Below are 12,002 nucleotides of genomic sequence, written 5' to 3'. Positions count from 1 at the left end.
AAGCTGACTCCCCCATCTTCGGGAACAGCTAGAGAAATGCAGGTGTGTCACAGAAGCATGAAGAGCCTAGAGTGGCTGTACTGCAAGACGTGTTCCTCTTGGTCAGGACGGCTGCACATTTTTGGAATCTGTAGCAGAGTTCACAGGCTATCAATGGAGTGGGTATAGCACAGATTATAGGATCTGCAGGCTGGCCCGTTCCCCAACACTTGACTTGACCTCCATCAGGGAACAAAGTAGCCAGAGGCTGCTCATCTCAGTTGAGGAATAAATGGGTCATTTGGGTATATGAAGGATAGCCACTGGGTTGATCCTCTGGACCTACAAAACACACACACACACACACACACACACACACACACACACACACACACACGCACACTTGGAAATTGAAACAGCTTTTTTCACTCCCCATATCAAGGTGAGACAACCATTACCCTTCTAAATTTGGGTTTCACAACCACAGTCAAGCAGAAGTTAAGTAAACAAGAAAAGATGCCAGGATCAGAAGAGGTAGCCTGGGTCCCCTGTTGGCCCTGTACCACTGAAAGAGCAGCCATGACTACATGGAACAACTCCTTCCCTATCACCATCCCCAAAACAAATAGGTGCTGAAGATGGCATCGTACAGTTACAAAAGTACATTTGTGTAAGAACTTACCATAGCAGCAGATGTCTGGCTGATCACTTTTGCAGTACTAATAACTGCTGGAATATCCCACCAAAGACAGCCATACGGCCGTGATTCCAAAGATTAGGCTTCATCCTCTTGCACAGCGTGTCCAACATATAAGCAGTGCACTTCATGGCTATGGGGTACATAAGGGACGTATGAGAGTGAAGTACCAGTACTCGGGACTTTCTTGCCCCATACCCAAAAGCTAGGAAGGCAATAAAGATGAGAGTTCACCAAAAAATACTTGTCAGCCAAAAGAAGGGAGAAGGATAAGCTACCCCTTCAGCCAAAATAAAAAATAGGACAAAATATGGGGAAGGAGGGAGAGATGTAAAACTGCAGCAATGATCAATTGAACATTGCTGTTATGGTAAGTTATTTTGCAACTGTACAATGTCCTTACTGTGATCACTGTTGCAATATTACTAACTATTAGAAGGAGTCCAAAAGCTTTCTAAGAATCCATGGAAGAGGAATGAGTAGAGCAGGAGTCTTAAGATCCCTTACAAGATGGACCTAGTATAACATGCTATAGGCCTAGAAATGGCATCAATCTTGTAATGTTTAGTAAATGTATGTACAGAGGAAGTAGCAAATTCCAGAATAGATCTGGCATCAAGACCCTTGAAAAAAAAAGCACCATAAGAAGTAACAGCTCTGATTAAGTCAGCTTTGATCAAACCTGAAAGCTCTTTGCCATGAAAAGAGTAACAAAAATAGCAAAGACATCCATTTAGAAGTGGTGTGCATAGAAATAGAGAGACCAAACTTTTTATCCTGAAAGGAAATGAAAGTGGTCCAACTTTCTGATAGATTTAGTTTTGGCAAAGTAATACTTCAGTTGTCTGTGAGAAGCCAGCGCAACATAGAATGAGGGGAACATCCACTTGATAAAAGTTCTGATTCTTCCTGTGCACCAAGTAGAAAATCTTTTCCATTTAAAAACATAAGATGTTCTTGCAGCAGGGTTCGTTGCATCCTGTAATACCGGCAACATGTGCTGTGAAAACTGATGCCCAAAAGGTGTTTGAATCTGATCATCTAGAGTGATAGATTCAAAAGTCTGGAGATTTATATATATTAAGGGAGCTGTTTCATAGGTTCATAGGTTCAAACTAGGCTATCTGCCCTAGGACATTTATAAGCCTAGCCAGAGTGTGTTTGGCTTTCGCCACCCATTTTAAATGAATTTTGCTATGCCCTTTTTCGAGGTTAGTATACTGTGCCTCTGTCTAACAGTGACACAGAAGTGATACCCGGGGTAAACCTACGATCCCCCATCCACTCATCAAGATTCCTCTTGAAGAGAGGCAATGAGGGACTCTGCCTAACCTGGACTGGGGTTTTATTCCAGAGTGAAGGGAGCCTCTGGGTTATGAATCTGTCCCTCCAGCATGTGCTATTTATTTCAGTGCTGAGGTTTAAGTCTCTTGGGCGCGTAGCTCGATGGGATTTGGATTTTCTGAGGTGCAGCATGTCCATTAATTCTGGGTTGGACATGGCTTTATACGTCAGGCACAGATCACCTCTGTGCAGGCGGTATGCCACTGAGTAGAGCTGGAGTTTCTTTAACCGGGCAGCATATGGCATCTGTTTGAGCCCTTTGATCCTCTTGGTGAGGTACTTTTGGGGTCTTTCCAGTTGCTGCAGGTGTCTGGTAAGGTACATCCCAAAAGGGGCATTGTACTCAATTGTGGGCCTGATGAGGGATGAGTAAAGAGGCACGATGACCTCCCCTGATCTAGATGTGAATCCCTTCATGATTAGGTGGGCTATATAAAATGTTTTTCTAACCACTTTGGCCATGTGGTTGTCAAATGAGAGATTGCTATCAACTTGGGTCCCCAGGTCCCTAATTACTTCTTCCGTACTTGATGGATTACCACCTATGTGGTAATTTGTGGGCACTTTGTTTTTGCCAAAGGGGATGACCATGCACTTTTTGGCGTTTAGCTTGAGGCCATGGCTCTGGCACCAGTTGTCTGTTTCTATGAGGCCCTTTTGGAGGATGCTTGTGTCGGCTGGAGAGTCGATTATGGCGCCAGTTTGCAGTCATCTGCGAACTTGGTCAGCCACAGTCCTTCCATGTTGGCCTGTACCTCTGAGAAATATATACCGAACAAGAGAGGTCCCAGGACTGAGCCTTGTGGGACGCCACTTGTAACTGGTTTGGAGTCTGACATGGCTCCAGCAATTCTAACCATGTGGGTTCTGTCCTTGAGCCAGGTTGCAACCCATCTAGTGACATAGGGGTTTATATTTAAGCTGGTGAGCTTATCTATAATGCCCGAGTGGGGTATTGTATCGAAGGCTTTTGCGAGGTCCAGGTAGGCTGTGTGGACCACCTTCCCCTCGTCAATGGCCTTGGTAACTGTTTCAAAGAAATCGACCAGGTTTAAAGGCAGGATCTGCCCTTAACAAAGCCGAACTGGGTAGAACTGGGTAGGATCCAGTGTCTGTAGGTCCCCAATATCTTTATTTATAAGGTGCATAATGATCCTTTCCATAGCTTTGCAGACCAAGCTAGTCAGGCTTATGGGGCGATAGTTTCCAGGATCCGTTGAGGCACCACCTTTGTGGAGAGGGACCACCGTTGCTGTACGCCACTCTTTGGGTACATATCCTGTAGTAAGGCTGAGATTGAACAGTAGTTTTATGTTTGAGTTTAGCTCTTCTTGGAGTTCATGTAGGACGCAGTGTGAGCAAGTCCATCCTCTGAGGTAACTTGTAGTGATTGCCTTGATCCAGGTGAAAGAGAAGGGGGAACCGATGCCATCTGGGCCAAAAGGGAGTCCTCAGCAAGATTTATCATGTCTTTTATTTTTAGAAGAATTCTGGTAATCAGAGGAAGGGAAGACATAAAGAAGTCTCCTCTTCTTATACTAGAAAATATCAGAGAGGGATGTGAAAATAAATGGATATTGTATTTTAAAGCATTTTGTCTGCCAGGGTTGAATGGCTTCTACTCTTTTAAAGCCTGAGCTACTGCATTTACACAATTGCATAAAATGATAATATATATATATATATATATATATATATATATATATATATATATATAATATCGATGGGTCACTGTTGTATTATCGAAAACACAATCCATCAAATTCTATTTCCGATAATACACTTTAGCAAAAGTGCATATTGTCGACAATATGCACTTTCACTAAAGAAATCAAAATAAAAAAAAAAAAAAAAAGTAAAAATAAATAAATAACTTTAAACAGTGTTATGCAGGGGGGCAAGCCCCCCACACCCCCCATGTGGGGAGACTGCACCCCCCCACTTTATTATTCTCACTCCGAGATCGCACTACAGTGAGGAAAAGGGAATATTCCCTTATCCCCACTGTAGCACGATGTCAGCGATAGCGTCGTTAGTTGTAAATTAACACTATACATTGATTTACAACTAACGGTGCATGCAAACATGCATGCCTTCTTTAATTTCCCACTCCCCATTTAGCGACATTTTCGATAAAATGCACTTTTGCTAAAGTGTGTCAGCTGAAACACGGTTTCGATAAACCGTGTTTTGACATTCTAACAGTGACCCATATATATATATATATATATATATATATATATATATATATATATATATATATATATATATATATATTTTTTTTTACTTGTAGATTTTATTGATATAGTAACTGTTTTTAGATGTTTTCATTTACATAAGTAAATATATATATATTGTAAGTACATGTAACTGAATTTAAGTGCCTGTATCTTTTAAAGTTAATTGATTTTTGCATGTGTTAATTGAGTTCGTATTTAAACAGCTGAGGCCAAGAGGTTAGATCTGTTCTTGAGGAAGCAGATGTCTTTCTGTGTAAATACTACTCTGAATGTACTAGCGACATTAGACCTTCCTGTACCATTTTTTGCTTTTGGTGCGAACTTCTGTTCCTGTGGAGTATTTGTACTTGTTGTTACACCACTTTGTTGGCAGGATATTCTCTTTCTGCTACATACTAGGCTAATGACCACTAGGGCCCATGTAAGCCTATCCATGCAACCCAAATGTGACCCACAAATTTGATTTAGATAGGGAATGTTTTACTGACTGCCTCTGTCCATCAGAGACATAGACACCTGACCAGGGGTGAATTTCTGATGATTCATCCATTGGTCCAAGTTGTACTTAAATAGGGTTAGGGAGGAACTCAGCTTCACATCGATGAGAAGCCTGTCCGGAGAAGGGGAATTCTCCAAGAAACATATCTGTCTCTCCAACATGTCCTGCTTATATCATATGCAAAATTTAGGACTTTTAATGTAGTAGTGTTTCACTGTTGCAGTTCTGACTGTTGGGATTTCCTGCCATGAAAGCCTTCTGCCAGCCTGACTTCTGGAGAAAACTGTTTTCTTCTCACAGGCTGATGGACACCTTACTGATGTCAGTATGCTCAGGTATAAAGGGAGCCAGCCAGCATCATCACTTCAGTCGTTTCTTGCCACCGGAGCCCGAAGCAGTATATAAGTGTGTTGGTCGGTCCGCACCAAAGAGAAGTTGTCATTGGAAGGATAAGTACCTCATTGGGGAGCTCTTATCTGACATGAGCTAAGAGAAATAGAAAAAGTAAATTGTCTTCACTGTGGTAAACAAATCCCACACAGAGACTAACATACTCTGTGTGTTACTTGCTTAGGCCCAGACCACTATGTCCCTAACTGCCATTTTTGTGCTAGGTTTAATGCTAGAATGATTAGGTATAGGGCTGAATTCTTAACATGTTTTCTAAGACAAGAATCAGTTGAACCACGTCCAATGTTCTCTACCGGTCATCCCGAACTTCAGCTACATAAGCGCAAACAAAGAGAAGACACTTAAGCCGAAGTCTTCGGATGACAATAACTCTCCTGCTAGACTGATAATTGTTGAAGAAGATGAGGTGCTTTCGCAGCCCCCCTTCGACATTTGAAACAATAACCCAGGCCTCTGGCGAGACCCATTTGGAGTCCGACATGCCTTTGGTTCCTTCAGCTTCCACTGGTCACGTTTTTAGCTCATCTGTTGGGTCCAAGGTTGGTCAGGCCACAACTTCCAATGGGCACTAGTTGACCAGCGATACAGTGATGCCTAGGAATATGCTGGTGGATTTTCACAGAGTCAGGCATCGGACAGATCTAGACCTATGGCCAAACTCACCCCAAAGAAAGGCAGTGTGGCAAGGCCTTCGACTAGGCCTACAGGCTCCCACTTACCAGGATCCCAACAGGATTTGATTTAAGCTGACGGAGGACTTAACATTGTAAAGGCCAGACAGATCACAGGTGAAGACACCCCATGTAAAAGAAAAAGGGATGACTATATTGATCTTTACCCAGACCTCTTATTATCTGAGGAGAACTCGGACTTGGCAGACTCAGGCTCAGAGGAAGGACCCTCTTATACATCCTTTGAGTAATCTGATTCTTTGGAGAACCTTCTCTTGGCTTCACCTTCAGAGAATCAAACTTTTGGGGAAACTCTTCATGCTATGAAGCAGCATTTTCAGTGGAAAGCACAAAATTATCCCAAGACAAGAAGAGCGTTATGTAGTTCTTTAGCTATCCCTCCTATTTTGGATGTGATAGAGGATGTTTTCCGGGATGCCTCCATGAACCCTGACTCACTTCCCTCTGCCCCTAGGAAACCAGATGGATTTTATAGGGTGCAAGATGCCCATAAATATCTGTTTAAAAATCCTTCGGCTGATCCAGAAGTTGTTACTTCAGGCCCGAAAGTGGCTAGTGCAGTGCATCCAAGAGTCCCCTGCCTATGGACAAGGAGAGTAGGGCCCTGGACACGTTCAGAAAAAAAGATATACACCTCTGCTACCCTGTCTGTGAGGGCCCTGAAATGTCAATTCCATATGATTAAATATCAGCAAATCACCCTGGATCAACTCAAGCAAAAGATTTCAACCATAGGGGTAAAAATCTTGCTAAAGAACTTTTGGACTTGTGTCACTCCACTTAGCAGGTGGCTAAACACTCTTTGCATTGTGGCTATGATGCCATGGAGGAGTCTTGCAGGGCAGCTGTCACTGGTTCAGTAATTAGGAGACATGCATGGCTTAGGGGAGCAATCTCTCCCTTGTTATGTAAAGGCTAACCTTTTGGATGCTTCCCTTGACAAAGACAGACTTTTTGGACCAACAGCTGAAGCAGTACTCAAAAAGATGGAAGAGAAGGCAAAGTCCATGTCAACAATTACAGACTTCATGCAAGTACAACTACCTAGTTTCAGCAGGAACTTTCTAGCCAAACATTGGTCCTTTCCTACCCAGGCTAGGAGTAAACAGAGAAGGCCTCAAAAGGACAGAGTCTCCAGGCAAAGGCATCAGCAACAGAGATCTAGGCAATGGAGTTCTGAAACACCCAGGCAAGAGCGTTCTAGGTCACAGCCTCCATCTAGAGAGCAGTTATGACTGTCTCTCTCTCTGCTATATCCTCCCACCACTACCCAAAACTAGGAGGAAGACTGTCTCTCTTTTCATCTGAAACTGTACCCACATTAGTTCAGATCAGTGGGATTTAAACATTATTACAAATGGTTACATACTCACTTTCGAAGAGCTCTTGGTGCACTCAGGGTTCTCAGAAGTACCCCCAAATCAAAGAACTCTGGCTGTCGAACAGATGCAGATTCTGTGTTCTTAGGGAGCAGTGGAGCCAGTTACAGAGGAACAAAGAGGGAAAGACTTTTAATCAAGTTTATTCCTAGTCCCAAGAAAAGAAGGATCTTTGCACCCTGTGCTGGACCTGTCCAGCTTAAACCAATTTCTCAGGATACCAAAGTTCGGAATGCTGACACTTAAAAAAAAAAAAAAAAAAAAAAAAAAATTACTGCCTATGATAACTCCTCAGGCCTTCATGGTCTCAGTAGACCCAAAGGACACCTACTTACACATTCCTATTCAAAAGTCACACAGAAGCTTTCTTCACTTCAGAGCAAGCTCCTGTCACTGTCGGTTTTCAACTCTGCCCTTTGGGTTGTCTACTGCTCCAAGGGTTTTCACAAAGTGCTTGGCACCAGTCATTGTTTACTGTAAAACCAAAGGGGTTCAGATTTACCCTTACCTGAACGATTGCCTTGTACAGGATGCAGACATTCCAAAGATCAGCAAAGATCTGAAATTCACACAGGACCTCCTGACTTCTCTAGGGGTTCACTCTAAACCTCAAGAAGTCCTGCCTGGTCCCATCCAAACAGCATTTCTGGGAGTTCTCCTGGACTCATCCCTCCAGAGGGCCTTCCTCCCCTCAGACAAGGTCACCTATTTAACCAGTTACTTCCTGCAGGTGCAGGAAAATCATAGCATCACAGCCAGGAAATTCCTCAGAGCACTGGGGTTCATGGCATCCTGCAGTCTTATGGTACCCATAACCAGGCTACACATGAGGAAGCTGCAATGGTACCTGAAGAGTGTGTGGTGCCAGAGCTCTTAGTCACTGGATGCCCAGATACCCTTGATACCTTGCCCTGAAGCAGGAGTTTGCATGGTTGGCACACTGTGCCCAAAATCAGGGCCTACCTTTCAGGTTCTTGCCCCAGAGCCAGATCCTCACCACAGATGCCTTGGAGACAGCATGGGGAGCCCATACCCAGTGCCTCCAAACTTGGGGATTATGGCCTGCTCAACACAGAAGGAGGCAAATTGGAAAGAACTCATGACAGTACAAAACGGTTTAATGGCTTTCAGGGACAAGTGGGACATGGGTCCTAGTAGTATGGACAGGCAATACCACAGTAATGTACATAAACAGGCAGGGAGGCATGCATTCCTACCCCCTGTGCCATCTAGCTATGCAAATATGAGAGACAGTAGAATCCCTAGGCCTGCACTTATGGCACAATACCTGCTGCGCAAACAGAATACCCTGGAAGACCACCTCAGCAGGAATCTGACAGACCGCCAAGAATGGCATCTCCATCTGGAAGTTTCCTACGTAATCACAAAGCAGTGAGAGGTCTCCCAGGTGGACATGTTTCCAGCAAGCACATCTCTCACCTGGAGAAGTTCTGCACCAGGACAAGGAAGATGTCTGCATGGAGAACAGATGCCTTCTCCCTCCCTTGGACACACCTCTTCATTTATGCCTTCCCACCATTACCCATCTTGCCTCTTTTGCTTCTGAAGTTCAAGGAGGAGGGCCCAAAGGCCATCCTGATAGTTCGGACTGGCCCAGGCAGCATTAGTTCCTTCTCCTCTAGGTCACCAATCAAAAGCCTTTGATCTTACCATAGAGGGTGGACCTCCTCTCCCAGGACAAGGGGAGGATCTTGCACCCTAACCTTCAGACTCTGTCTGGTTTATTCCACAGCACCCTGCTACACCTTCAACTTGAGTCAGCAGGCCATTTTAAGAGTCTAGAAGGCCTAGCACCAGACAATTTTACTCAGGCAAATGGAAAAGATTCTCGATTTGGTGCCAGAAGCACCGACTTCAGCCAAATTCTGTCAACATTTCTTGCATTCTGGAGTACCTGGCCAACCTAGTGAAGAAAGGTTTCTCTTATTCTTCCATCAAGATGCATGCCTCAGCCATTTCTGACCACATCTCTAGTCGTCCATTTATTCTCACCCTTTGTTGAAGCAGTTTCTTAGGGGAGTTATTCGCATTAGGCCCCCAGGAGGAAACCCAGTATTTCTTGGGACCTCATCTTTGTCCTAGAAAGGTCAACTTTGCCTCCTTTGTTTCTGACCTGGAAAACGGCCCTACTACTGGCTATCACTTAGGCCAGGAGGGTCTCAGAATTGCAGGCCCTAATGGCAGTGAAGCCTTTCATTATTTTCCATAAAACAGGGTCTCCTTCTGAACTAATCCTTCCTTCGTGCCTAAGGTGGCTACTGTTGCATCTCTGAATCAGACCATTCATCTACCTACCTACTTCCCCACCCTCATAACAGAGGGGAAAGATGATTGCACTCTCTGGATGTACATAGGATGCTACACTTCTACCTGGACAATGACTAAATCATTGAGGAAAACAGACCAGCTGTTCATTACTTTTGCCCCAGGCTCAGAAGAAAAAGCAGTTTTAAACAGTTTCCAAGTAGACTTCCTACTGCATGTTGTTCTGTTGCAACCTCCTTGGATCCACACTAACTTGCTCTTTCCAGGGTACACTTAGGGGTTCCTTCTAAGCAGGTCAAGAGAATATTGAAGTGATGATGCAGGCCGGCTCCCTTTATACCTGAGCATACTGATGTCGGTAAGGGCATCTGCCAGACTAGGAGGTGAAAACAGTTTTCTCTAGTAGTCGGGCCGGCCAAGGGCTTTCACGGCAGGAAATCAAAACGATCAGGACTGCAACAGTGAATACACTCGAACATCTAAATTTATGGTAAGTGCACACAACTGTACTTTCTGATGCTGTTTATTTTGCAGATGTGCAAAAGGTTCATCACAACAGGGGAAAGGGATGTCTTGTACACCAGGCAATGATCACCTCTCAGAAATCTGTATGCTACCGAATAAAGAGACTGGGCTTTGAGGCGATCGGTGTAGGTCATTATGTTTACTCCCTGTATTCTTTATGCAAGGAACCTTTGTGGAAGTTCCAGCTGCTGTATGTCTCTGGTCAGGTATATACAGAAGGGGGCATTATACTGTGTGATGAGTCTGATGAGGGCTAAGTACAGTGGTATGATGACCTTTTAAAATATGTTGTGTGGGCTAATGCATTTAAGTTCTGTAGTATGGTTACAACCAGTGGAAATGGTGACTCTTGACATATTTTTGTTTCTGAAATATGGTAACCTTGATTTGCATGTAAATAATGAGGAGACTGCCTTATGAAGCAGGGATAAGGGATCTAGCCATGTCACCGGTGACACAATTTTGACTAATTGGTTGGGTGCCAGAAGATCATTAAGGTAGCAGAAAATGAGCAGATGAAGACTGGGGGGAGGGATTTGTAGGTAACACTAGGTGCACACTGTGTGTAACACAGTGAGGTAACTTCTGAATTCAAGAACAGCTCTACCACAATGTTTGTGCTCTCTGTTCATTCAGAAAGGCTATTCAAAGTGTACACATAGTGGTAACCTTTGAGCCCCTCCTCCTCCACAAGAAAGAAGACCCAGGAAGGGGTTTCATACAGGTTACCACAAGGTGTAGACTAGGTGTACTCTTTGAGTAACCTTTTAAAATGAATAGCAACACAAGTATTGCGGTAGGGCTTGTATGTGTTCATTCGGAAAGGTTATTCAAAGTGTACACAGTGTGCCCCTTGTGGTAACCTTTATGAATCCCACCTAGGTTTCCTTTCCTATGGAGGAAGGGATATATATTGCACTGACCTAGGGGGTAACGCAACCAGGGTAATAACAGTAGGAAGTAGCTCCATCCTTTTGTATCCCAGCATATGTACATCCAAAATCTCAGGAACTTATGCACTGCATGAATAGGCATAGGTAGGACATAGTAAAATAGTGCCTCACCTACCCACTGTCAGACATGACTGCTTATTGAGCACAGCTGATGGGGGAGCATATAAAAGCAGTGGTGGAGTTATAAAACCTTGCAGAGGGCTGACCCAATAGAAAAGCAGATGTTTCAAAACTTGGCAAGTTAAAAAAAAATCTACTGTGCTGCATTTCTGCATACATTTTTCTGAACAACCATTATTGATAGTGCAGTCACTGTTAAGGCAGAAAATTATTTCTGTGTACTTTGTGTTGCCCACAGTGTAACTTTTTGGGTACTGAGGGCTTTACAGAAATTGTGATTGTAGTATAGAAATGAATTCTGATTTTAGTCTAGAAATGGAGCTGGTAATCAGCATTTTTGCATTCTGTCTAGAAATGGAGTGGGTAATCACCGTTTTTCATTCTGGTCCAGCCAAGAAGAGAGTAATATTGGCATTTTGTTTCAGGACACCTGTTTGAATGAAAACCACTGCCTTTTGTCATTTCTGCATAGGACAAAGTGTTTACATAATTGAAATTGGAAGGAATGGTGCAGCAATTAAACTGTGATGCTATAAAACATTTTTTTCTTTTCAGAAAAAATTGTGTGTTGGCTGATGAAATGGGTTTGGGAAAGACTATTCAATCCATCACATTTCTCTATGAGATTTTCATGATGGGGATTCGTGGACCATTTCTCATCATAGCTCCACTGTCTACAATAACAAATTGGGAGAGAGAGTTCCGAACCTGGACAGAGATGAATGTGATCGTGTATCATGGTAGCCTTATCAGCAGGCAGATGATCCATCAATATGAAATGGTGCATAGGGATGAACAGGTAACTGTTATGTACTGTAAAAATGCCAATGTAGAAAAATTTTTAAAAGTATAAACTTGCACAGCAAATGCACCTTCT

General features: G+C 43.4%; 1 protein-coding gene across 3 annotated transcripts in view; it reads left to right on the top strand.

Annotated features, from left to right (window-relative positions):
- The window catches only part of CHD6 (chromodomain helicase DNA binding protein 6), a 2,211,516-nt gene that overhangs the window by 631,457 nt on the left and 1,568,057 nt on the right, over nucleotides 1-12,002 (top strand). For all 3 annotated transcript variants that reach the window (XM_044090190.1, XM_044090189.1, XM_044090188.1), the window contains one exon: nucleotides 11,681-11,924. In XM_044090190.1, the coding sequence (XP_043946125.1) occupies nucleotides 11,681-11,924 (244 nt within the window). The remainder of the gene's footprint in view (nucleotides 1-11,680; nucleotides 11,925-12,002) is intronic.

This window comes from Protopterus annectens, chromosome 12.part0 (genome assembly GCF_019279795.1).
Source record: "Protopterus annectens isolate FY-2018-M chromosome 12.part0, PAN1.0, whole genome shotgun sequence".
Lineage (NCBI taxonomy): Eukaryota > Metazoa > Chordata > Ceratodontiformes > Protopteridae > Protopterus > Protopterus annectens.
This window is presented reverse-complemented; position numbering and strand designations above follow the sequence as displayed.